This window comes from Pituophis catenifer, unplaced genomic scaffold (genome assembly GCF_029215685.1).
Source record: "Pituophis catenifer annectens isolate HBS135680 unplaced genomic scaffold, rPitCat1.0.hap2 SCAF_8, whole genome shotgun sequence".
Classification (NCBI taxonomy): Eukaryota; Metazoa; Chordata; class Lepidosauria; order Squamata; family Colubridae; genus Pituophis; species Pituophis catenifer.
Window position 1 is genome coordinate 80989159 of NW_027256888.1, and position 27669 is coordinate 81016827.

The 27669-nt window shown below is 45.5% G+C and overlaps 1 protein-coding gene across 1 annotated transcript in view; it reads right to left on the minus strand.

Annotated features, from left to right (window-relative positions):
• The window catches only part of DNAAF9 (dynein axonemal assembly factor 9), an 89405-nt gene that overhangs the window by 14891 nt on the left and 46845 nt on the right, over window positions 1-27669 (minus strand). The window contains exons 19-29 of the mRNA XM_070948539.1: window positions 26231-26377; window positions 25043-25131; window positions 23863-23961; window positions 21219-21336; window positions 19489-19577; window positions 16823-16981; window positions 9163-9288; window positions 7949-7986; window positions 6668-6803; window positions 3946-4032; window positions 895-1001 (exon numbers count right to left, since the gene is read on the minus strand). Coding sequence (XP_070804640.1) covers window positions 895-1001; window positions 3946-4032; window positions 6668-6803; window positions 7949-7986; window positions 9163-9288; window positions 16823-16981; window positions 19489-19577; window positions 21219-21336; window positions 23863-23961; window positions 25043-25131; window positions 26231-26377 — 1195 coding nt within the window. The remainder of the gene's footprint in view (window positions 1-894; window positions 1002-3945; window positions 4033-6667; window positions 6804-7948; window positions 7987-9162; window positions 9289-16822; window positions 16982-19488; window positions 19578-21218; window positions 21337-23862; window positions 23962-25042; window positions 25132-26230; window positions 26378-27669) is intronic.

Consider the following 27669-nt stretch of genomic DNA (forward strand, 5'->3'; position numbering starts at 1 on the left):
CATGGCTTAGGACCCGGGTACTTGCGGGACCGCCTACTACCACCAATAGCCTCCCACCGGCCGGTACGCTCCCATAGAGAGGGGCTCCTCCGGGTGCCGTCAGCCAAACAATGCCGACTGGCGGCCCCCAGGGGGAGAGCCTTCTCTGTGGGGGCACCTACTATCTGGAACGAGCTCCCCCCAGAGATACGGAGGATCCCGGATCTGCGCACCTTCCGCCGCGCCTTAAAGACCTTACTATTTCACCAGGCCGGCCTGGCCTAAATTTCCCCCTCTTTTATAAAAGATTTTTAAAATTTTAAATATCTTTTAGTATTTATATATTCAATTTTAAATTGGTTTTAAAAGTTTGGGGTTTATTGTTTGGCTGTGCACCGCCCTGAGTCCTTCGGGAGTAGGGCGGTATAGAAATCTAATAAAATGAAAAATGAAAATGAAATTGCTTAGCGCATTGTAAGCCGCCCTGAGTCTCCGGAGAAGGGCGGCATATAAATCAAATTAAAAAAAAAAAGTACCTCTGCATAAGATAAAAAATTATACCCTAATGAAGACTTATGTATATTATATAAGGATTATAAGGATTTATAATGTTGAGGGAAAAATTTGTCAAGGGAAATTTGTCGAGGGAAAAATTTGCTTCAAGAAAAACCATTTTCTGTTTTTTTTAAAAGAAGCGTTCTAGGATCGGATACACCAATGTGAAAACAACGACATTACTTGGGAGTTTTTAAACCAGAAAAATTACAGTAAAATATACTTCATCTGAAGTTTACCGAGACTGCCTCTTCTGATAAAAGAGTTTCAGCCATATATTCTTGTTAGCCATTCCAGAGGAAAACAAAATGCACACACATTAAGACTCCACGTCGCTGGAAAAAAAAAAAGATAATTTACCTTTACATTTGGCTGCAAAGCGCATTTTCTCCAAAGGGCGGTTAAACCACACACAAATTTGGACCATGGGCGGGAAGACAGAACCGGCTCTAAATTTCCCATCAAACCTGAAAGGGGGAAAAAAAATGAACTATTTAAAAGGAAAATATCCACACTTAATAACGAATTGCTTTTTGAAAATCAGGCAAATTGAATTAAAGGATGATTTTACATTTTTGAGCATGCTTCCCAAGGAGAGACACAGATGAAGAAGAGATAATGACTCTGTAGTCGCAGAAAATATATTTTGTCCGGAGCTGTCTGCTTTGAACTTGGCATATATGTTAAAAAAAGCATTAAATAATAATCTACAATAGGTGATGATACAAGTAGTCCTCGACTTAGGACCACAACTGAGCCCAAAATTTCCATCGCTAAGCAAAACAGTTGTTAAGTGAGCGTTGCCCCATTTTACAACCTTTCTAACCACGGTTGTTAAACAAACCGCTGAAGTTGTTAAGTGAATCATGCGGTCGTTAAGCAAATCTGGCTCCCCACACTGACACTCTGGGAAGGTTACAAATCTGAGAAGGTGGTCACATGACCCCGGGACATTGCAACTGTCACAAGTACATGCCAGTTGCCACGCGCCTGAATTTCGATCACGTGACCGTGGGAATTCTCTGATGGTCGTAAGTGTGAGGATCGATCGGAAGGGACATTTCCAGTGTTGTTGTAATTTTGAATGGGTCACTAAATGAATAATTCTACCTATACTTCTGCCTGGTTTGGTCACAACTTGAGAATAGCCCCTAATTTGGGCTGCCATAGCAAGTTGTTATTTTTCTTGAAATAAAAAATGGTTAAGGAACGTGTTAAACATATGTGCACCTCAAAACAGAACAGGTCCAAAAAATTGCAACTTCATGCGATCATATAAACAGTGTGAGAAGGGTTCCAGATGTGCTGGCCTGCAGCTGGAAGGGCTGGGCCGCGGGAGGGAGATTAAGTTTTGGAAATAGCAGAGAAGAAACCTTCCTAAAAATTCTTATCCAAAAGGGATAAGGCTCCGTTTACCTTAATAAAAGTGCATTTGGGAAGCCTGACATACAATAAGATATCAGCACTAATTAAAGGGGGTGGAGAGAATTAATGGCAATTAAATAGGGGATAGGAATCCTCTTAAATCAGGGCTTTCCAAAGTTGGCAACTTTTAAGACTTGTGGACTTCAACTCCCAAAATTCTTCAGCCAGGAGGAATTCTGGGAGTTGAAGTTCACAAGTTTTAAAGTTGCCAAGTTTGGAAAACCTTGTCCTAAATTGCCTTGGTTCTTATAAATCAGGGACCGCCAAACAGGGCTACTTTTAAGACTTGTGGACTTCAACTCCCAGAATTCCTCCTGGCTGAAGAATTCTGGGAGTTGAAGTCCACAAGTCTTAAAAGTTGCCAAAAAAAAAAAAAATCTTTCCCAGCTCAAATCTTAAGCATGTATCTTCCTTTACAAGTAGTCCTTGACTTATGAAAGGTCACCTAGTGAATGTTGGAAGTTGATATTTATGACCCAGATTTAAAATTCCGACCATCACTCCTCTGGTGATTACCGTATTTTTCAGAGTATAAAACACACCTTTACCCCCCCCCCAAAAGAGGGTGAAAATCTGGGTGCGTCTTATACTCCGAATGTAGCCCCGCCCAGCTTCTCAAACAGAGGTTTCAGAGGCTGAAAAAAGCATCAGAAACGAAGCTTCAGAAAAGAAGCCCCCAAACAGAGCTTCAAAAAAAAAAGCCCCCAAACAGAGCTTCAGAAAAGAAGCCTCCAAACAGAGCTTCAGAAAAAAAAGCCTCCAGAGCTTCAGAAAAAAAAGCCTGAAGCCCCCAAACAGAGCTTCAGAAAAAAAAGCCTCCAAACAGAGCTTCAGAAAAAAAAGCCTCCAAACAGAGCTTCAGAGGCTTTTTTTCTGAAGCTCTGTTTTGGAGGCTTTCAGAGACAGGAAAAAAAGTTTTTTCTGAAACAGTTTCAAAAGTTGCAGAGGCAGAAAAAAAAGCAAAAAAAAAAAAAGCAAGGCACAGAGCTCACAACCAAGGAACCTGTTGCTAAAATTCATCTCTGGAAACAGCTGATTGGGGGTATTCCGGGAAGCCGATCCACCTGCCAACCAGCTTTTTACGTATTTTCCTCCACAAAAACTAAGGTGCATTTTATAATCCAAAAAATATGGTATGTGACTGTACTTCAGGTAATTTGCAGCCACATTGCATTTACGGAGATGTGCAGCGTCCCACAGTCATATGACCTACATTTTATGGCTGTAAAAACCGTGACAAAGCAAAGCGTCGGTTTGCTTAACGACGGGGGCATTTGCTTAATGACTGCAGTGACACTTAACAAATGTGACCAAAATTTCTGTTGTTAAATGAGACATTTGTTAGGTGAGTTTTGCCCCACCCATTTTACGCCCTTTCTTGCCACGGTTGTTAAATGAATCACTGCAATTGTTTTAAGTTATTAACCCAGTTGTTAAGTGAATTTGGCTTCCCCATGGACTTTGCTTGTCAGATGGACGCAAAAGGGGATCACGTGACCCTGGGACACTGCAATGATCATAAATACGAACCAATTGCCAAGCATCTGAATTTTGATCATGTGATCATGGAGATGCTGCAAAGGTCATAACCCTGAGAAACAGTCGTAAGTCGCTTTTTTTCAGTGCTGTTGCAATTTTGAACGGTCATTAAATGAACTGTTTGTAAAAGTGGTACGGTGGCCTAGAGGTGGAGCTCTCGCCTCACAATCAAGAGGCTGTGAGTTTGATCCTAGGTAGAGGCAGATATTTATCTCTCTGGGCACAATGAGAATATATTTGCTGAACAAAACTCCGGATTGGCGACAGGAAAGGCATCCGGCCAGTAAACAACTCAGCTCCATTCGGCTGCCCAGACTCCACCCCGCAAGGTCGTTAAATGATGATGATGATGATTAAATGAACTGTTCTTTAGTGAAGGACTCCCTGTACTTGTACAGCATATTAAAAGACACCATCTCAAATGTTTTGCCGAATGGAGATACTTGCCAGCCGGGGTACATTAAATAGCGAGTTGCCAACATCTGAGGGCCAGAGAAGCTGTTTTCTGAGAGAATTAGCTCGATGTCCTCATTCCTAGTGGGAGAGAATCAAAATGTTATTGACTTATTAATATTTAGTGAGATTTTGTTTTCACAGGGCCTTTTCTGAAACTTGATCTCTCCAGATGTGTTCAGGGCTGAGGTTTCCAATTGTCCAATTGGCATCCCAGCTTCAAAGGCTGTATTGTGTTATGTGCCAAAGCCCCAAAAGTAGAAGTGGGCTTTACATAATTTTGTCAGCGTTTGTTGCAAAAAATCAAATCCAGAAAGCACACACAGGCAGACTGATTCAGCTGGATTCATTAACTTCTTTATATACATAATAACAGATGAAGTATTTACAATACCAATAGTTGATTCTTCAACGTGGTAAAAGTTACAGACAGAACACAAGGCAGGAGAGGACAGTTAGTTTCATTTCAGCAGAGCAGATCAGTAGACAAGTTCACACACACACACACACACACACACACACACACACACACACACTGGTTTCAGTTTCAGTTCTCTGCACAGACTCAGAAGCTGCAGACTAAGACACGGCCTGGCTCCAGTCTGCCTCAGCTCCCAATTGGCTGACTTTTTTTTTTTAATTTTTTTTTTTAATTTGATTTATATGCTGCCCTTCTCCGGAGATTCAGGGCGGCTTACAATGCGTTAAGCAATAGCCTTCATTCTTTTGTATATTTATACAAAGTCGGCTTATTGCCCCCACAATCTGGGTCCTCAGTTTACCTACCTTAGAAAGGATGGAAGGCTGAGTCAACCTTGAGCCTGGCGAGATTCAAACCTGCAGTAATTGCAGGCAGCTGGTGTTAATAACAGGGTGCTTTAGACCACTGTACTACCAAGGCTCTTAGTTGCTATGCCTATTCATTGGCTGTCCTTGTAACCATGTCTCTGCCAGTTCATGAATAATCTGACAAATTTAACAACCAGTTCGCCTAGTGCAGAACCGAAAATGTGAGTGCGCATGTGCGCCTTTCACACTTGCGTGCGGCTTCAAACACACGGTAATTTCATGCACGTGGCCTCCAGCACATCTTCTCAGGCAGCCGCAGTGAGTAGAGCGGGTGAGGCGTGGGAACTCACTGGGCTGCATGGGTGGGGCAAGTGAGCCAGAGAGTGAGATATATAGGATGGGATAGCACCGGGGCGAGTTGGCAGGCCCAGCTGGTGGTCGGAACGACCGATTCGGGCGAACCGGCCCGAACCGGTAGCAGTCCACCTCTGCCCAGAAGTGACATCAGGCAAAGAAAAACCGATCCCAAACTCTAAAGCTTTATGGAAAAGTTCATTCTCTCTTTCTTTGAGTCCAGGCTACGAGACCTGTTTTATCTTGTCCTGGCTTACAATGCTTATTTATTTATTTATTTATGACATTTATATGCCGTCCTGCCTCACTGATAAGGTGGTTCTGGCCGGCTTTCACAATTAATAAAAAGACAACTATGAAAGTCATTAGATACGGCAGCATGTTCAAAACAATCGTAACAAGTAAACTACTTTTGACGTTGAGGATAAAAAGAGCCACTGATCAGGTTATGGCATCAGGCTAGAAAGCAGGAGACTAGTCCTGCCTTAGGAATGAAAGCCGGCTGGGTGACTTTGGGCCAATCACCAGGAGACGGTGAGTTCTAGTCCTGCCTTAGGCATGAAAGCTGGCTGGGTGACTTTAGGCCAATCACCAGGAGACGGTGAGTTCTAGTCCTGCCTTAGGCATGAAAGCTGGCTGGGTGACTTTAGGCCAATCACCAGGAGACGGTGAGTTCTAGTCCTGCCTTAGGCATGAAAGCTGGCTGGGTGACTTTAGGCCAATCACCAGGAGACGGTGAGTTCTAGTCCTGCCTTAGGCATGAAAGCTGGCTGGGTGACTTTAGGCCAATCACCAGGAGACGGTGAGTTCTAGTCCTGCCTTAGGCATGAAAGCTGGCTGGGTGACTTTAGGCCAATCACCAGGAGACGGTGAGTTCTAGTCCTACCTTAGGCATGAAAGCTGGCTGGGTGACTTTAGGCCAATCACCAGGAGACGGTGAGTTCTAGTCCTGCCTTAGGCATGAAAGCTGGCTGGGTGACTTTAGGCCAATCACCAGGAGACGGTGAGTTCTAGTCCTGCCTTAGGCATGAAAGCTGGCTGGGTGACTTTGGGCCAATCACCAGGAGATGGTGAGTTCTAGTCCTACCTTAGGCATGAAAGCCGGCTGGGTGACTTTGGGCCAATCACCAGGAGACGGTGAGTTCTAGTCCTGCCTTAGGCATGAAAGCTGGCTGGGTGACTGAGCCAATCACCAGGAGACGGCGAGTTCTAGTCCTGCCTTAGGCATGAAAGCCGGCTGGGTGACTTTGGGCCAATCACCAGGAGACAGTGAGTTCTAGTCCCACTTTAGCATGAAAGCCGGCTGGGTGACTTTGGGCCAGTCCCTCCCTCAGCCCAACCAATCTAACAGAGTAGTTGTTGTTGTGGGAGAAAGTAGGATGAGGAAACAGCTGGCTATGTTTGCCACCTTGAGTTATTTATAAAAATAACGAAGGTGGGATACAAATAAAAATATATAGAGGTATATTTTTAACGGCTGATCTTTTTCCAAGGAAAATGCAGCCAGGACTAAGCCACATGCTATTTCTCAAGCTTTTATCATTTGGGGACTTTAAAATGCTTTATGGATTACCGAGTGACGATGCCGTTTTCTGCCAGGATAAAAGAAACGGAAGAGTTGGCAGCTCGGATGAGTTTCTGCAGCTGGACAAGGAGTGGGCTTCTCTGCTCGGTTGTATGGCTTGTGAACACCACGTTACTCACTAAACCTGCCGAGGAAAAAAAGACCCTCAATGCAAGGACAAGAATGCTCCGTTCTTTGGAGTTTCAGAATGCCATTTTGTAAAACAGAGGTTGGGAACGATGGCCCCTTTATGACTAGGGGACTTCAACTCCCAGAATTCCTCAGGTAGCCATGCTGGGTGGGGAATTCTGGGAGTTGAAGTCCACAAGTCATAAAAGGGCCATCGTTCCCCATGCTGGCTCAGGAATTCTGGGAGTTGAAGTCCACAGTTCATAAAAAGAGCCTCTGTTGCCCCCCCCCTTGCTGGCTCAGGAATTCTGGGAGTTGAAGTCCAAAGGTCATAAAAAGGGCCACTGTTGCCCCTCCCACTTGCGGGCTCAGGAATTCTGGGAGTTGAAGTCCACAGTTCATAAAAAGGGCCACTATTGCCCCCCCGTTTTGCTGGCTCAGGAATTCTGGGACTTGAAGTCCAAAGGTCATAAAAAGGGTCACTGTTGCCTCTCTAACTTGCTGGCTTAGGAATTCTGGGAGTTGAAGTCCAAAGGTCATAAAAAGGGCCTCTCTTGCCCCCCCCACTTGCTGGCTTAGGAATTCTGGGAGTTGAAGTCCAAAGGTCATAAAAAGAGCCACTGTTGCCCCCCCCCTTTGCTGGCTCAGGAATTCTGGGAGTTGAAGTCCACAAGTCTTAAAACTCAAAGGTGCTTTTTTTTCTATGAGGCAACCGGAAATTTCTTGTTTTTCTTTTGAAGACGTTTCGCTTCTCATCCAAGAAGCTTCTTCAGCTCTGACTGGGATGGTGTGGAGAGTGGAAAGATCCAGTCAGAGCTGAAGAAGCTTTCTGGATGAGAAGTGAAACATCTTCAAGGAAAAACAAGAAATTCCGGTTGCCTCTGGGGAAAAAAAAGGGGGAAAACCGTGATTTTGGGACAATCGTGACCTGAATGGCTGAGAATCTCCACAGACCCATAGTCTTAAAGTTGCCAAGTTTGGAAACCCTTGCTCTATCTGTTTGTGGCATGATAGCTAACTCCTTCAGACGGGCCTTCTAGAAGAAACGGCTGTTTATCTCCAGACCACGTGGCTTTTGTTAACTGAGGATTATGGGCATCCCGCTACAGGATCTTTGGGAAGAGGTTCATTTCTGCAAGACAACTTTGGAGAAATACTGACCTTGTGAACACTGGTCCAGAAACTTGGGGAAGAGAAACCTGAAAAAAAGACAAGGGTGGATGTGGGAATCTTTTTTTTTTTAATTTGATTTATATGCCGCCCTTCTCCGAGACTCAGGGCGTCTTACAACGCGTTAAGCAATAGCCTTCATACTTTTGTATATTTATACAAAGTCAGCTTATTGCCCCCACAAACTGGGTCCTCATTTTGCCTACCTTAGAAAGGATGGAAGGCTGAGTCAACCTTGAACCTGGGGAGATTCGAACTTACAGTAATTACAGACAGCTGGATGTTAATCACAATGCTATCAGTCTGCTGAGCCACCAGGCCCTTTTAGAGAAAATTAATCCTTGACAAGCTGGTTCTTGGGATTCAGATTCGATTCTGCAGATTTTGACATTTTGTTAGTGAACAGACTTCTCGACCGAAAGCTCAGGGAATATAATTTACGGGGCACGAGAGTTCCTGAATAAGACTTAAGCTTTTAAGTCTGTCTTCCTCAACCGTGGCCATTTGAAGATGTGTGGTCTTCAAGTCCCAGAATTCCCCAGCCAGCCATGCATGCATGGCTGGCTGGGGAATTCTGGGACTTGAAGTCCACACAACTTCAAATGGCCAAGGTTGCGGAACATTGCTTTAAACATTTTCCTCCTGCAGGTAGTTTGCTGTGCTCTTCAAGGGCACGGAAGCCATCTGAGATCCAATCATTTTATCCGTTCTTGGGTAATCTCAGACATTTTGGCCTAATTTGGGGTCTCCAAATTGGCATCTTTAAGACTTGTGGACTGCAACTTTGCCTGGCTGGGGAATTCTGGGAGTTGAAGTCCACAGGTCTTAAAAAGTTGCCAAGTTTTGGAGACCTCTGGGTTTAAGGCCTCAGGCTAGAATGCCGGAGACGGGAGTTCAAGTCCCACCTTAGCCATGAAAGCCAGATGGGTGACTTTTGGGCCAAGTCGCGCTTTCTCTCTCCCTCAGCCCAAACCCACCTCGTAGGGTTGTTGTGGGGAAAAATAGGAGGAGGACTGTGTGCTGAATATGTCTGCCGCCTGGAGTTATTTGTAAAAAAATAATAAAAGACGGGATACAAATAAATAAATTAAATGAATCAAGAGCCGCCTTCCACAACAGTCTCAGTTTTTTTATGCGGGGAAAATTAATTGCCCACACCTTGACCTGCTAGAACAGGTACCTGGGCATGGAAATGGGGCGTGTACCTGTGTTCCATGTAAGAGCTGAGGGGCTCGACACACGTTGTGACTGCGCCGATCACAAAGGAGGCCTTCACGTCTGCATCCGGGTGAGTCTGAAGGGCCTGGACGATGTCAATCACGTCGGTGTATCTGTGGAGGAAATCATGCAAATTTTTGCTTAATGACTGATTTTTGCTTAACAGCTGATTCGCTTAACAGCCATGGGGGAAAAAAAGCTGTAAAATCAGACATGACTCATTGTAGTCCTCACGTTACAACCATTCGTTTAGTGACCAAGATTAAAACGGCTCTGAAAAAAGTGACTGATGACCGTTATTCACACTTATGACTGTTGCAGCATTCCTGTGGTCACGTGATCAAACTCTGGAAACTTGGCAAGTGACTCTTATTTATGGCGGTTGCAGAGTCACCGTTTGCAACCGTCTGACCCGCAAAATCAACGGGGAAGCCAGATTCACATAATAAGTGTGTTACTAACAGCTGCAGTGTGTTGTTGCCTGTTGGCCGCCGGACCCTCCAGCAGCCGAATCAGAGGAGGAGGAAGAGGAGGTGTGGGAGTCAGGGTCAGCATCAGGGCAACCTGGGAACTCTGAGGGGGAAGAAGGAATGGAGGTGGCAGAGAGAGGGACAGAGGCAGAGCCTGGGCCGTCCGTCAGCCCTCAGATGGAGAGTCAACAGCCCTCGGTCTGGAGGTGGCTGATGAGGAAGAGGAGGAACAGCTGGGTCCAGTGCCTGATGCACAGAAGGCAAGAGGAGAGGAGAGCAGTGGAAATCTGTGGGCCGGTCCTTGGGACGGAAGAGCCACTGCTGCTAGCAAAGCCCCACCTTAGCTCTGGGGATAAAAGGCAGGGGGTTGTTCTGCCCCAGCTCCGGATTCCCGAGGATATCGACACACACCAACGGTCCTTATCAAATTTATTAAGTAGCAAGAATAAACCAAAGTCCGGCAAAGGTTGGCAACCAGCCCAGAAAGCAAGATACGATGAGACTTTTTCAAAAATGCTGATGATAATTACAAGTTCTTTCTAATAAGAAACTTACTAACGGCGTGTGACTTAAATAGGCTAAGGGAGTGGCCAATTATCCTCAAGCCTTACTCTCGAGGAGACCTCCTCCTCCTGAGTAGCCACTCCTGCCTTTTGGCAGCCCTGCGTGCTCGAGCATTGAGGAGAGGCTCCTCCACTTCGCTCTCTCCACTTGAAGGAGCCTCTGGAGGTTCTGAAGGCCCTGGCTGAGTCTCGGCCTCTGGCACCACATCCTCTTCAGCCTCCTCGCTGTCCGACGCGAGCGCCGGCTGCGCAGGCTGCTGGCGCGACCCACCAGCCTCCTCGTCGTCGGGATCAGCCACGATCCGTGCAGGCCGCTGACGGGCCACAACAGGGGCGGAGATGAATAGTTGTAGCAGACAACTATACATCTCCCTGCCGGACGGACTTGTTAGCCTGCGATGCGGGAGAAAGTTTTTGCCGGGGCTGCAGGCGCTCCTAATAAAGGAATCATTGTGTTAACTTCGAAGGGTTGGTCGTGTTTGGGGAGCTGGGTCAGAACACAGGGATTCGCTTAACGACCGAGGCAAGAAAGGTCGTAAAATGGGGCAAAACATAAATATAGCCACATAAATTTTGGGCTCGGTTGTGGTGGTAAATCAAGGACTGTCTGTAGAAGAAAGAACACAAAACCCCGCCCACAGGTGCAGCGATGGGAATTTGCTTCAATAAATGCATCTGGTGGGGGGGGGGGCATCTAGAAAATAGCCATCGAGCTGTGATTCGACTTTTGGGCAAAAGTCTCCGTCTTCGTTGGATCACAGAGTCGGGATTGTGAAGCTTCTGAGCCCAACCTTCTGCTCAGGGCAAGGATCCAAATCCCAGCATCCCCGACAGATGGTCGTCCAACCTCCATCTGAACCTGTGGAGGGAAGGTTAGCCCACCACGCTCAGGGTCACGGGCCCCCCTGTCAAATTGCTGTCACTGTAGGCATTTTTAAAACATGGATCCTCAGCCGGGTTGGGCCCACGTTGCACTTAACCTCCACCTATGATTCTGTATCATGGCTTGTAGCACAACAGAAAGCAGGTCCTAACCTCCTCCTGCGTGGCGCCCTTTGAAAATGCCATCCTCTGCTCTCTTGGCCCTCGTGGCTAAATCTTGCCATCTTCTCCTTCGGTTGTTTTGAGGTAGGAGTTCATTTCTGCTTCGGATAGGAAAGGATGCTGGTGGCTCAGGGCTGAACTGTTGAGGTCCTCGGCGCTCCCTGAGCTTAGGGGCAGACGTTTTATGACCCAACTACGTAACCTCATCGATGTTAGAAGGCAGGTGGGAGGGTTGCAAAGAGGTGGAGGAGGAGGAGCAGGGGGATTGTGGGGTCCTTGGTGCTTTTAGAACTTGGTGGCTTGCTTGTAGATGTTTCATGACCAAACTAGATAACAATATCAGTGCTAGAAAGGAGTGGGATTTTCAGCGGGGAGGAGGAGGACAACTGTGGGGCTCTTGGTGCTCTCAGAACTTGGTGATTTTTTTGTAGATGTTTCATTACCCACTTAGGTAACATCATCAACGCTAGAAGGGAGTGGGGGTTGCAGAGAGGAGGAAGAGGAGGAGGAGGAGGAGGAGGAGGAGGAGGAGGAGGAGGAGGAGGAGGAGGAGGAGGAGGAGGAGGAGAACTGTAGGGCCCTTGGTGTTCCTGAGCTTGGTGGTTTTCTTGTAGATGTTTCATGACCCAACTAGCTAATATCATCAATGCTAGAAGGGAGTGGGGGTTTGCAGAGTGGAAGGGAAGAGGAGGAGGGGGACAACGACCGTAGGATCTTTCGGTTCTTTCTGAGCTTGGTTGTTTTCTTGCAGACGTTTGGGGGCTCAACTGAGATTGTAAATCCAGGACGACTTGTTATTACTTTCTTACAGCTGGACAGCTCCGATGTGATGTGATCTGTTCCAGATGTGCTCGGCTGCAACTCAGATGCTGATGGAGGGGGGGAGAAGAGAGGGCACATCTGGAAGGCATCGCATTTGGGACGGTCCATGCTCAGAGACCATCCGCATTCAAATGCTAGATGCCCCCCCCTGCCTCCCCCAGGGAAAACAACGGCCTTGAGGGACTGTTTGCAAGTTTCCCCGAGGAATGCAAGTTGGCTCAGCCTTCAGATTCTGGATTATGGGCACAGAGACCCCTCCAAACGCAATAGGCAGCCTCTTGCCATTTTTATTTCTTTATTTATTGAGACACTCTTCCCAGTGAATCCAAAACGGGCCTAGGCCAGCAAGAGGAGAAGGATGTGGCCCCTTTTTCTTGGTTTCCCTAATCAAATCCATCTTTTTCGCAGATGGGATGCAGCTGCTGGATTTTGGGAAGATCTCCCGAAAAGTCTGTTTGGATCGTCCCGATCGCACACGCATGGCTTTTTTGCGAGCGTTGTTGACCACGTGAATGCATTTATCCGTGGTTGTTTGGCCACATCTGTCGAAGGCCGCCGTCTAATTCTTAATTTCACACTTCAAATTTCGCCGAAAAGGCTAATGGTTGTGCTGATCCGTTAAGTTCTAAAATTAGAAAGGCGTTTAGCTGAGGTAAAAACAGCCTTTCTGAAGACTTCCCAAGGTCTCTTTCGTGTTTAACAAAACACAGGATAAACGCATACTCTGGAGTTCACCTCAACATTTTAAATAGAATTTACACAATACTCTGAAGATTTCCACACTTAATACATAATTCCCTCGACTTAAACAGGACTTCCCTTGGGGGAAAAGAGATTTAAGGCACTCCGCCCAAGATACAATGCTGGCCACATCCTTTTTTACTACTTATTTAGGGAATGTGATTTTAATCAAGAATAAGGCCACTAGCTCCCCCGAGGAACTCCTGATCGCTTACTAAAAAAATCACAATATACTCGTTATGTATATTAAAAGCCAGTGGCTTATTATTAAACATCTTGTGTTTCGTAAAATCCTTTTCCCCCCTCCCTTTTCAAAACTGGCTTGGTTAACTTGAAAAAGGTAAAGGTTCCTCTCGCATGTATGTGCTAGTTGTTCCCGACTCTAGGGGGCGGTGCTCATCTCCGTTTCAAAGCCGAAGAGCCAGCGCTGTCGGAAGGCGTCTCCGTGGTCATGTGGCCAGCATGACTCAATGCCAAAGGCGCACGGAACGCTGTTCCCTTCCCACCAAAGGTGGTCCCTATTTTTTCTACTTGCATTTTTTACCTGCTTTCGAACTGCTAGGTTGGCAGAAGCTGAGACAAGTCACGGGAGCTCACCCCGTTAACGCGGCACTAGGGACTCGAACCGCTGAACTGCCGACCTTTCGATCGACAAGCTCAACGTCTTCGCCACTGAGCCACCGTGTCCCTGACTTGAAATAGAGGCTGTGTTTTTTTTCGAATGGATATATGTGTGGCAAAAAGTATACAATCACAGATGCGCCCAACATTTCTGCGGCTAAAGCGAGACATTTGTTCAGTGGGTTTTGCCCCATTTTAAGACCTTCCTTGCCAAAGTTGTTAAGTGAACCGCTGCAGTTGTTAAGTTAGTCACACGGTTGTTAAGCGAATCTGGCTTCCCCCCGTGGACTTTGCTCATCAGAAGGTCGCGAAAGGGGATCACGTGACCCTGGGACACTGCGTCCGTCATAAATATGAGTCAGCTGCCAAGCGTCTGAATTTTGATCAGGTGACCATGGGGATGCTGCAACGGTCGTAAGTGTGAAAAATGGTCGTAAGTCACTTTTTTCAGTGCTGTTGTAACTTCAAATGGACACTAAAAGAACTGTTGTAAGCCGAGGACTATACAGTATGTACTGAGCCCAAGTAGGTTAAAGCAACAATAAAGTATCTCGTAAGATAAAAGAAATTTTTAAGGACTCCAAGGGGCTTGGTCTTCATTTCTCTTAACAGATTTGATTTTTTCCTCCACTTTAATTAACTTCTGCAGGCAATTCTCGCCTGAAGACTGTTTCTTTAGCGACTGTTTGAAGTTACAACTGGCTCTCACATTTACAACTGTCACAGCATCTTCACCGTTAACATGACCAGAATTTGGGGGCTTGGAAACTGGCATGTATTTACAATGGTTGCAACGTCTGGGGTCATGGGGTGATCGCACATTTGCTTTAAGACCGCCCAGAGTCACTTTCAAAATGAGATGGTGGCAAATAAATTTGATAGCTAGATAGCTGTATAGATGTAAGAGAGAGAGAGAGAGAGATAATAGATAGATGATACATGATTGAGAGATGATAGATAGATAGATAGATAGATAGATAGATATAATAGAAAGATGATAGATAGAGATAGAGAGATAGAGAGATAGAGAGATATCAAGAGAGATGTAAGAGAGAGAGATAATACATAGATGATACATGATTGAGAAATTATAGATAGATATAATAGAGAGAAATGATACAGTATAGATGATAGATAGATAGATATAATAGAGAGATGATATAGAGAGATGTAAAAGAGAGAGATAATAGATAGATTACATGATTGAGAGATGATATATAGACAGACAGACAGATAGATATAATAGAAATGATATAGATGATAGATAGATATAATAGAGAGATGATAGAGATAGAGATAGAGAGATGTAAGAGAGAGAAAGAGAGAGAGAGAGAGAATAGATGATACATGATTGAGAGATGATAGATAGATAGTTATAATAGAGAGAAATGATAGATATAGATGATAGATAGATATAATAGAGAGATGATAGATATAGAGAGATAGAGATATAGAGAGAGATGTAAGAGAGAGAGTAGATAGATGATACATGATTGAGAAATAATATATAGATAGATATAATAGAGAGAAATGATAGATACAGTATAGATGATAGATAGATAGATATAATAGAGAGATGATAGAGATATAGAGAGATGTAAGAGAGAGATAATAGATAGATTACATGATTGAGAGATGATAGACAGACAGATAGATAGATATAATAGAAATGGTAGATATAGATGATAGATAGATATAACAGAGATGATAGATAGAGATAGAGAGATAGAGAGATGTAAGAGAGAGAGAGAGAAATAGATAGATTACATGATTGAGAGATGATAGACACAGACAGATAGATAGATAGATATAATAGAAATGATAGATATAGATGATAGATAGATATAATAGAGAGATAGATATAGAGAGATAGAGAGATAGAGAGATGTAAGAGAGAGAGAGAGAGAGATAATAGATAGATTACATGATTGAGAGATGATATATACAGACAGACAGACAGATAGATAGATATAATAGAAATGATAGATATAGATGATAGATATAATAGAGAGATGATAGATATAGATAGAGAGATAAAGAGATAGAGAGATGTAAGAGAGAGAGAGAGAGATAATAGATAGATGCTACATGATTGAAAGGTGATATAGATCAGAGGTGGGTTTCAGCAGGTGCTGACCAGTTCTGGAGAACCGGTAGCGGAACTTTTGAGTAGTTCAGAGAACCGTAGTAAAAATTCTGACTGGCCCTGCCCCCATCTGTTCTCTGCTTCCTGAGTCCCAGCTGATCGGGAGGAAATGGGGATTTTGCAGTATCCTTCCCCTGGAGTGGGGTGGGAATGGAGATTTTACAGTATCCTTCCCCTGACATGCCCATCAAGCCACGCCCACCAAGCCATGCCACGCCCACCAAGCCACACCCACAGAACCGGTAATAAAAATTCTGACTGGCCCCGTCCCCATCTATTCTCTGCCTCCCGAGTCGCAGCTGATCAGGAGGAAATAGGGATTTTGCAGTAACCTTTCCCTGGAGTGGGGTGGGAATGGAGATTTTACAATATCCTTCCCCTGCCACGCCCACCATGCCATTCACGCCCAAGCCACACCCACAGAACCAGTAGTAAAAATTTCTGAAACCCACCACTGATATAGATGAGATAGATAGATAGATATAATAGAGAGATGATACTGTAGATATAGATAGATAGATAGATAGTTAGATAGATAGATAGATAGATAGATAGATAAAGAGAGAGAGAGAGAGAGAGAGAGAGAGAGAGAGAGAGAGAGAGGCAGGCAACCTTCCCAGCCCAGTTTATTTATTTATTTATTGGTTCGATTTATAGGCCGCCCTTCTCCGGAGACTCAGGGCGGCTTACAATGCGTTAAGCAATAGCCTTCATACTTTTGTATATACCTGCTTAGTAGGGCTTTCGGCCCCCTCTAAGCGGTGTTCTTTTTTAAAAAAAATACAAAGTCAGCTTGTTGCCCCCACAAACCGGGTCCTCATTTTACCTACCTTGGAAGGATGGAAGGCTGAGTCAACCTTGAGCCTGGTGGGATTTGAACTTGCAGTAATTGCAGGAAGCTGGTGCTACTTAACAGCACTTTAGTCTGCTGGACCATCAAGGATTCCAACAATCAAAGGGGAAGCTGGATTCGCTTAATGACCGCACAATTCATTTAACATCTGCAGTGATCTGCTTAACAACCGTGGGCCAAAACTGCTGTAAAATTGGGCGGTTACTCATTTAACAACCCCTTTTGCTGAGCAATGGAGATCCTGGTTCCAATTGTTCCAAGTCAAGGACCGGCCGCATAAAGTCCAAGAGAGAAACCAAATCATCCTTCAACAAGGAAGTGAAAATGGGTACATTACTTTAAAAAAAACGAACCCCACCACCCTGGTAGGTGGTTGGAACTTCTTACCCTTGAAGGACCACCAGCAGCCTCATCTTCTTCCGGTGATAAGCAGAGGGCCGGCTGCTTCGGCTGTGCTGAGATTCAAGAACCCCTGAGAGGTACTTCTGGAAGTGGGCAGCACTGAAGCATTCAGGACTGTCCATGGTTTGGCGATAAACAAGCCACCTGAAGGAAAGGAAGATGGTTTATTTGCTGCGCTCACCGCAGCCTGCTCCGTTCCTCAACCCAACCTGGTTAAAACAGGAGCACGACAAACTTGGCTTCCATAGACAAGAATTATTTGTAGCTCGGAGTTGTGGGGTCTTTGGTGCTCTCTGAGCTTGGGGGTTTTCTTGCAGATGTTTCATGGCCCAGCTGTTCTGTCCCCGTACCACACACTCACCACCACAGACGGCCCGGAGTTAATAAGCCACACGACAAAACTCTTTGAAGATAAAGCTGGCAGCAACCCAGTGGCTAGCTGCCAATTCAGACTTTACTCACACAAAACAAAGATTAGACTGCCAGCATTCCGATAAAACAGGCAGAGTGTCAACAATACAAGGATTAATCCAAATGCAGTCCGATAAAGCAGGCAAAGTCCAGTAACGCAGAGATCATGGATTATTTCTAGTTTTTGCTCATCACAAACTGAACCGGCCACCACACCCACATTTATACCCTGTGGGGTGTGGTCCAGTGACTCAGCTAATCTCTGGCACGCCTTTTCCTCTGCTACGCACGCTTCTCCCTGCGCCTCTGCCGAGGGTCCAGCCAGCACTTATCTCCTTCGTCACTGTCCACCTGTGGCTGCGGGGACGTGCTTGGCTCTGGGCCTATCTTTTGGCCTTCGGTGTCCTCCGGAGGCATTGCCAGAGAGGAGGGTCCTGGAGAGGGAGGCCTTGCCAACTCCTCTCCCTCACTCTCAGAGTCTGCATTTGTCGATAGCCCAAGCTCAGGCAACGGAGCCACAACACCAGCTAGGGGACACCATCAGTGCTAGAAAGGAGTGTGAAGGGGTGGAGGAGGAGGAAGAGGAGGATGACTGTGGGGTCCATTATGCTCGGTGGCCTTGGTGGGTTGGACTAGAAGACCTCCAAGGTCCCTTCCAACTCTGTTATTCTATTTCTATTTCTACTTGGATTATTTTAATGTGTTTAATATGTGCTTAATATGTATTTTAACATGTTTTATCTGGTTTGATTTTAATTGTTGTGAGCTGCCCTGAGTCCTATGGTGATAGGGCGGCATACAAATCAAATAAATAATAATAATAAAATAAAATAATACTTCTTTGCAGACATTCCATTAACCAACTAGATAACCTCATCAGCACTGATGAGGTTAACTAGTTTAGTGATAAAATGCCTGCAAGAAAACCACTGAGCTTAAGAGAGCATCAAGGTCTCCACCAAAACATGGTTTATCTGAAGTATTTTGGCCAACTGAACAGCCTCTCTATAGATGGGACTTCTACTCGTGATGGGTCTGCAATGGTCAGCAGATTCCTGTTTTCAAGCTGGCTGAGAGCTGAGAGATACAATCCCAACATCTGTAAAGGTAAAAGTTCCCCTCGCATATATGTGCTGGTCGTTCCCGACTCTAGGGGGCGGTGCTCATCTCCGTTTCAAAGCCGAAGAGCCAGCGCTGTCCGAAGACGTCTCCGTGGTCATGTGGCCGGCGTGACTCAATGCCAAAGGCGCACGGAACGCTGTTATCTTCCTACCAAAGGTGGTCCCTATTTTTTCTACTTGCATTTTTTACCTGCTTTCGAACTGCTAGGTTGGCAAAAGCTGGGACAAGTCACGGGAGCTCATTCTGTTATGCGGCACTAGGGATTCGAACTGCTGAACTGCCGACCTTTCGATCGACAAGCTCAGCGTCTTCGCCACTGAGCCACCGCGTCCCTTCAACATCTCTAGAAAGTGCTTATAACTGTTGTGGCCCGTCAGTGGCCTGTGCAGCTAGTAGCTGATTCCGACAGGGAGGAGGCTGGTGTGGTGCTGCGCCAGCAGCCTGTGCAGCTGGCACTCGAGTCAGACAGTGAGGAGGCTGGAGAAGATGTGGTGCCAGAGGCAGGGATTCAGCCAGGGCCTTCAGAACCTCCAGAAGCTCCCTTAAGTGAAGAGGACGAAGAGGAGGAGCCTCTTCTCGATGCACGAGCGCGCAGAGCTGCCAAAAGGCAGGAGTGGCTCCTCAGGAGGAGGTCTCCTCGAGAGTAAGGCTTGGGGCTAATTGGCCACTCCCTTAGCCTATTTAAGGAGGAATGCCGACTGAAGCAATTTGCAGGGAACAACTTCGTTCACATATCTTTGTGTCTTGTTTTGCTTATCTTATCAGCTTCCTGCAAATTGCTTCTGGGCGTTCTGCCAACCACAGTAAGCTTTCAGTATTATTCTTTGAATTCTTGGCGGCTGTTAATGCAATTAATTAACAGCCGTTGTTGTAAAAAACTGGTTTATTTAGTAAACTAAGGTTTGAACGGACTTTGTGTGTGCTGCTGGGTCCATAGCTGGGGCAGAACAATAACTGGAGAAGTAAACATGCCTACATTTTGCACAATGATAGGGGGCAACTGTCCTTACAGGGAGATCTGTCAGACCGCAAGGTGTTAAGACTGCCCAGGATTTCAGCTGAACATAACTTTTAATCAACCATCAAGAAAGGACAAAAAAAAATCAGGTTCTACCAACCTTCCATATTCTTTGTTAAACGTGACCAAGAATGAGCATAATTCACTTGATTGACACCCAGGAAGACCTGTCAAGATGGTAATCACCACCTCAAAAAGAGAAAGGAGTGTTAAGATTATGAAGCTGTCATACTTTTTGGAAACAATAATGATGGACTATCACTATTTAGGCTCAGGACTCAGGATTTTAAATCTGAAGAAGCTGCTCCAGCTGAACCTGTGGAATATCGGTCTCAGGAGACACCAAGTCAAGAGCCACCAAGCCATGAGGCTGATCAAAAATAGTGGCCCTGGGACTGCTGAAAGAGTCAGATCTTTTATCTTTTATCTTTTATTTGATTTGTATACCGCCCTACTCCCGAAGGACTCAGGGCGGTGAACAGCCAACAATAAAATACATAAATACACAAAATTTAAAAACCCGATAAAATCAAATTAAACTTTTTGGCCCAGACAAATTAAAATACCCCAATAATTTAAAAACAGATTAAAATTTACATATTTAAAAAGGGAAGAGATCAGGCCAAGCCCGCTTGATGGAATAAAAAGGTCTTCACAGCACGGCGGAAGGAGCGCAGATCCGGGATCCTCCGTATCTCCGGGGGGAGCTCATTCCAGATGGTAGGTGCCCCCACTGTTTGGCTGACGGCACCCGGAGGAGTCCCTCTCTATGAGAGCGTACTGGCCGGTGGGAGGCTATTGGTGGTAGTAGGCGGTCCCGTAAATAACCAGGCCCTAAGCCATGGAGCGCTTTAAAGGTGGTAACCAAAACCTTGAAGCGCACCCGGAAGACCACCGGGAGCCAGTGCAGCTCGCGCAGGAGAGGTGTCACATGGGAGCGCCATGTCGCTCCCATTACCACCCGTGCGGCCGCACTCTGCGCCAGTTGGAGCCTCCGGGTGCTCCTCAAGGGGAGCCCCATGTAGAGAGCATTACAATAGTCCAGGCGGGAGGTGACGAGGGCATGAGTGACCGTGCGTAACGAGTCCCGATCCAGAAAGGGACGCAACTGGCGAATCAGGCGGACCTGATGAAAAATCCTCCCGGTCACGGCCGTCAAGTGCTCTTCTAAAGACAGCCGTGAATCCAGGAGGACGCCCAAGTTGCGAGCCCTCTCCGTGGGGGCCAATGATTCGCCCCCAATAGTCAGTGATGGCGTCAACTGGCTATATCGGGACGTCGGAAACCACAGCCACTCGGTCTTGGATGGGTTGAACCTGAGCCTGAATGAGATGAAGATGAGGTCCTAGTCCTGCACACAGGTAGAGAGGACCACAGAGCGGAGATGTTCTAGGACGCTCCTTGCCAAGCAAGATAATAAATCTCTTGGTCTGCAGCCTGATTTAAGAGGCAACTCTGACTCATATTCCTTTTGCTGGAAACAACATCTGAACTCCAGCGCCTGTGAATCCCGTTAGCCAAAGAAACCTTGAACTTCTGACCTCTGGATTGGCCGTTAATCCTGATCCGGCTCTTGGAACCTTGGACTGATTTGGACTATTCTTCTGTGCGCTCCTATTTAAAAGCCAATTATTCAGACAAATGTCTGAGACGCTTTTCTGGATTGCATTCTTTTGTTATCTCTCGACCTTGAATAAACTGAATTATCACTGTGACTCTGTATGACTCAGTAGTTGAAACCAGGAAGATATAGAAATATTGTAAATTGTGTAAAGCAAACAACAACTTGGGAGATGAAAAGCAATGCATGATTTACGACGATCACCTTACCTTATCATTCTCTTTCTCATTATTAGGAATGTCCTCAGTCTGCTGCAGAAGCACCGGCAGATGGAACCTCATCACTGGTTCTTGGCTGACGCTACTGATAGTAAAGTGCTGTAGAAAACTTTGAAGGAATAAGTGGAGTCAGAATTACTCCATTGTCCTCACATTTAGTCTATTTGCTTTTTTTTTTTTTTTAATTTGATTTATATGCCGCCCTTCTCCGAAGACTCAGGGCGGCTTACAATGTGCTCAGCAATAGCCTTCATCCTTTTGTATATTTATACAAAATCAGCTTATTGCCCCCACAACTGGGTCCTCAATTTACCTACCTTAGAAAGGATGGAAGGCTGAGTCAACCTTGAGCCTTGGCGAGATTCGAACCCTGCAGTAATTGCAGGCAGCTGGTCTTAATAACCAGCTTAATAACAGGGTGCCTTAAACCACTGTACTACCAAGGCTCTTTTTTGGAGATGCGCCGAAGAGAATCCTCTGAAGACTTGCTTTATGTCCATGTAGACCAGCCAAGATGGAGCTGAACTATCTGAGAAGGCTTCATGTTCTAATGACTTTGTCCAACCTTGGCGACTTGGGTGGACTTCAACTCCCAGAATTCTCCAGTCAGCTGAATTCTGGGAGTTGAGAATCCACCCATTTTCAAGTTGTTAAGGTTGTGAAACAGTGGTTCAACTGAAACATGGAGCACCTACTCAACCCTGACTGATCACAAGAAGCTCGCCTAGCATATCTCGTTAATATTTGAATGAGAGGCGATCTGGGAATCTCAATGTTGAAGATGGATGAAGAAGTTAGAAAGCACGTAGAAAGCAGATCATTGCAAAACAACTCCAAGTTCTTTGCAAAAAATCTACCTGGGCCTTTGGAGTTAACTCAACTACAGAAAACGGCACTTGTTACAATCCCAGAAAATTCCCACTCATTCAATGAAAGAGACCTTCACACAGTACAGACAGGCATCTTGCTCATAAGTACAGCTTCCAAATATTCCCAAAAGTAGGACCAATGACAAGGATGTCCCAAAGGTGCTTTCTTTCCTGGACTTTTAAAGTTTTTTTTTTCCTTTGAAAACATTTTACTTGTGATCCAAGAAGCTTCTTTAGTTCTTCAGATGGGAAGCAAAATGTTTTCAAAAGCCAAGAAAACTCCAGGTGCCTTTTGGTGAAAGCACCTTTGGGACAAATATTTATTTATTTATTTATTTATTTGAATTTCTATACCGCCCTTCTCCTTTCGGACTCAGGGCGGTGAACAGCCAGATAAAAAACATCTATACAAACATCACAGTTAAAAAATAAAGTTAAAATAATTTATAAATTTGGCCCATAATTTAAAACTTGTCAATTAAAATAAATATTAAAATTTTAAAACTAACCCTAAAATCAGGACAGACCGGCTAACTGAAAAAAATAAGTTTTTAGGGCCCGACGAAAAATCCGGAGGTCGGAGATCACTCGTATCTCTGGGGGTAGATTGTTCCATAGGGTAGGTGCCACCACAGAGAAGGCTCTCCTCCTGGGGGTCGTCAGCCGGCATTGTCTGGCCGATGGCACCCTGAGGAGGCCCTCTCTGTGGGAGCGAACCGGCCGGTGGGAGGCTATTGGTGGCAGAAGGCGGCCCCGTAAGTACCCCGGCCCTAAGCCATGAAGCGCTTTAAAGGTGATCACCAACACCTTGAAGCGCACCCGGAAGTCCACCGGAAGCCAATGCAGCTCGCGCAGGAGAGGAGTCACATGGGAGCACCCCGTCGCTCCCATAATCCCCCGCGCAGCCGCATTCTGCACCAGTTGGAGCCTCCAGGTGTACCCCAAGGGGAGCCCCATGTAGAGAGCGTTACAATAGTCCAGACGAGAGGTAACGAGTGCTTGAGTGACTGTGCGTAGGGAGTCCCGGTCCAGAAAGGGGCGCAACTGGCGTATCAGGCGAACCTGACAAAAAGCCCCCCTGGCCACGGCTGTCATATGCCCCTCTAAAGACAGCCGCGCATCCAGGAGGACACCCAAGTTGCGGGCCCTCTCCGTGGGGGCCAATGATTCGCCCCCAATAACCAGCGATGGCGTCAGCTGGCTATACCGGGACGCCGGCAGCCACAGCCACTCGGTCTTGGAAGGGTTGAGTCGAAGCCTGTTTCTCCCCATCCAGACCCGCACGGCCTCCAGGCACTGGGACATCACTTCCAAGGCATCATTGGGATGGTCTGGGGTGGAAATGTACAGCTGAGTATCATCAGCGTACTGATGGAACTCCACCCCAAAACCACGGATGATCTCACCCAGCGGCTTCACATAAATGTTGAACAGGAGGGGCGAGAGGACCTGGATGATTGAGAATCTCCGTAGATCAGTGTTTCTTAACCTTGGCAACTTTAAGAGGTGTGGACTTCAACTCCCAGAATTCCCTAGCCAGTACAGCTGGCTGGGGAATTCTGGGAGTTGAAGTCCACACCTCTTAAAGTTGCCAAGGTTGAGAAACATCATCATAGACGATGGCAAGGATGCTGGGAATTGCAGCTGAGCAATGGTGGGGGGGGCGCATATGACCTACACATCATGCAATTAAAAATGACACAATTGGACTTCTGTGGGATCATCCGGGTTTGGCTCAAAACAAAGGATTTGTGGGAAGCTCTCACCTGGCCAGATCTGGGAGGCTGCTAAGCAGTCTTACTTGGTTCCACCGTTCTCCAGCAGGATAGGATAAGACTTCAAAGAGCTTTTGCATGTTGGAATGTCTAAAAAAGAAGGACACTAATGAATTGTGTAGCCCTTACAACTCATGTCAACACAAAAGTGTAAAGACACAACTACAGTCGTGGCCCAAATTGTGGAAACCTTTTGGGAAAAGTGTATTTTCTAAAAGTAGCTAATAACACCACTTTTTTTTTTTTTTGAGTAGTACCATAAAATTATATATCAATGGAAAGATAATTTAATCAAGAATGTAATGCAATAACTTTTTTGAAGGATTTGCTATTAGAAGAGCAGTTACAGTATAAAGAAGAAAAGTGAAACACGTAGAAAAAACGAGATATACAAAAATGATCACCATAGAAAAAAACGAGATATATAAAGACGATCCCCATGTCAGTTAATCCTTAGTTGGGTCACCTTTAGCATGAATGACGGGCCTTACGACGTCTTCCCATGGAGTGAACCAAGTCTTTTAGTTCTGCAGCTGTTCTAATGTGAAACCAAGATGGAATGATGGCTTCTATTAACTGGGTTTTATTGCTGGATCGCTTCTGACTAACAAGTTTCTTTAGTCGGCTCCATAGATTTTCCATTGGGTGAAGGTCTGGGCTATTCCCAGGCCATTCCAGCAGTGGAATAGGATTCTCTTGAAACTCCCCCCAAAAAGTGGTGTTATTAGCCATCAAGCCTCAAAAATACACTTTTCCCAAAAGGTTTCCACAATTTTGGCTACGACTGTAGGTCTTAATGTCTAGGGGTGTCCAACCTTGGCCATTTTAAAGACTTGTGGACCTCAACTCCCAGAATTCCCCAACCAGCACAGCTGTCTGGGGACTTCTGGGAGGTGAAGTCCATGGGTCTTAAAGTTGTCAGGCTGGGGAATTCCGAGATTGAAGTCTACGGATCTTATAATTGACTGCCTGGGGACGCCTGGGAGTTGAAGTGCATAGATCTTAAAGTAGTCAAGGTTGGACACCCCATCGTTAAACACGAACGTTCAACATGGGGTAAGTCTACAAGAACGTCAAGTCTTTTATCTCAACTGCTTCCCCACAGATCCCCTCCCTGCCTTCTCTTCAATGCTGCTTGTGCAACACAAGAATTGGAATAAAAACAGCTTACAATCTCTCCTGTTCTGCAGACAGGCCATCGTCCTGGATCGTTTTTAACGTTACTCCCGAATTTCCCGGTTGTTGCCAGGCGGAAAAGACCTACGACGACAAAGCAGGTCTAACTTACAAAATGAGGCATATCACTGTTTAAATGAAGCTTGAAGGTGGGACCTGGTCAGGAGGGTGAGCCCCTCTGGTTGGTTACCGATAAAATGCTGGGTAAAGGTAAAGGTTCCCCTCGCACATATGTGCTAGTCGTTCCCGACTCTAGGGGGCGGTGCTCCTCTCCGTTTCAAAGCCGAAGAGACAGCGCTGTCCGAAGACGTCTCCATGGTCATGTGGCCGGCATGACTCAACGGCAAAAGTGCACGGAACGCTGTTCCCTTCCCACCAAAGGTGGTCCCTATTTTTCTACTTGCATTTGTTTACCTGCTTTCGAACTGCTAGGTTGGCAGAAGCTGAGGGAAGTCACGGGAGCTCACACCGTTATGCGGCACTAGGGACTCGAACCGCTGAACTGCCGACCTTTCGATCGACAAGTTCAGCCACCGAGCCACCGCGTCCCTTATAAAATGCTGGGTACCCGAATGTAATTAAAAGTCCTCTCTGTCGGTATCCTTTAATAATTGTGAATTGAATTGTGCTTCCTGACATTGCCAAGACTGGTCACTGCTCTGCTAATCAATGCTACAAGACATCAATCAAACATGTTTGAATTTTTTAAAAACTGCCTAATAATTAGGGGCTAGCAGTGGGTTAGAATAGAATAGAATGACAGAGTTGGAAGGGACCTTGGAGGTCTTCTAGTCCAACCCCCCGTTTAGGCAGGAAATCCTACACTATTCCAGATAAATGGCTGCCCTATCTCTTAAAAAGTTCCAGTGTTGGAGCATTTACAACTTCTGGAGGCAAGTTGTTCCACTGATCAATTGTCCTAACTGTCAGGAAGTTTCTCCTTAGTTCTAAGTTGCTTCTCTCCTTGATTAGTTTCTACCCATTGCTTCTTGTTCTACCCTCAGGTGCTTTGGAGAATAGCTTGACTCCCTCTTCTTTGGGGCAGCCCCTGAGATATCCTCCACCAGGCACGCTGCACCTTCTGCTCCATTCTGCCAGAAGAGGAAGCAAGGTTACCTCCTCTCCCCTAAACAAAGGAGAGATGTTTGCACATAAACCGAACCCAGAGCACGGCTGACGTTACCTGGGAATAGAAAGCTTTATAAAGGGCTGACTTTGGGAAAACCGCAATCATCAGGAGGTTGTTTGGGGTGTGCAGCTGGACTGGCAAATGAGGAAGCAAGGAAGCCTTGTATTCTATAAAAAGCGCGGCAACCACACTGGTGGAATCCTGAAACAGAAAGAAGGAAGAAAAAAAAAAGGAAAAAACTTAACGGAGAGAGATTTTGATATAAATTAAGCAAGGAGGAAGTTTATAATCCCTCTTTTTGATCCTTGGTCTTCAGCATCCCAGGGCCGTATCTCCAAGATGTCGGTGTTCCCTTACTCTGAAAACAGTATTTTAACTGCTGATTTTACATCTTTTAAAGATGTAATTCAGATTGAAAATAGCCAAAACAGCTAGCATTGATCTTTCTGGAGGCACAAAAAGCCTTCAATATCATGAACTGGCAGTTTATGACGTCGCAGTTAAAAAAAAAACATGAACTTCGGTGAAAACTTTGTGAAGGTGATCCAAGCAATATATCCCAATCAAACAGCGAAAGTGATAGTAAATAGAGAAATGGCTTAGGACCTGGTTATCTACGGGACCGCCTGCTACCACCAATAGCCTCCCACCGGCCAGTACGCTCCCATAGAGAAGGGCTCCTCCAGGTGCCGTCGGCCAAACAATGTCGACTGGCGGCCCCCAGGGGGAGAGCCTTCTCTGAGGGGGCACCTACGATCTGGAACGAGCTCCCCCCGGAGATACGGAGGATCCTGGATCTGCGCACCTTCCGTCGCGCGCTTAAGACTTTTTTATTTCATCAAGCTGGCCTCGCCTAAATCTTCTCCCCTTTTTAAATGCAAATTTTAATTTGTTTTTAAATTATGGGGTATTTTAAATTCAGCCAAATTATTTAATTCGTTTTTACCTTATTTTAAATTTTTGCATTTATGTGTTTTATCTTGTGGCTGTACACCGCCCTGAGTCCTTTGGGAGAAGAGCGGTATAGAAATTTAATAAAAGAAATAAATAAATAAGTAAATAAATAAATAACAGAAAAATCTGACATAAACAAGGGTACAAGACAAGGATGTCCACTATCTCCTCTTTTATTCATACTAACCCTCGAGGTCTTACTCAGACAGACCAGACAAGACCCCAGAAATAAAAGGTTTGAAGATAAATAAAGAACAATACAAAGTACAAGCTTTTGCAGACAACCTAGTATTTATTTTGGAGGAACCCCTAGAAACAGGACCCCAATTAATAAAGAAAATAGAAGAGTTCGGTGCGGTGGCAGGATTTAAAATAAACAAGGAAAAGACCAAGATATTGACAAAGAACCTTACAAATAAACAGAAAATCCTACTGATGGAAAAGTTGGACATCCAGATAACTAAAAAAGTTAAATACCTGGGAATTTGGCTAACAATAAGATGTACATCTATTACAATTCGATCTCGTAACAAAAACAT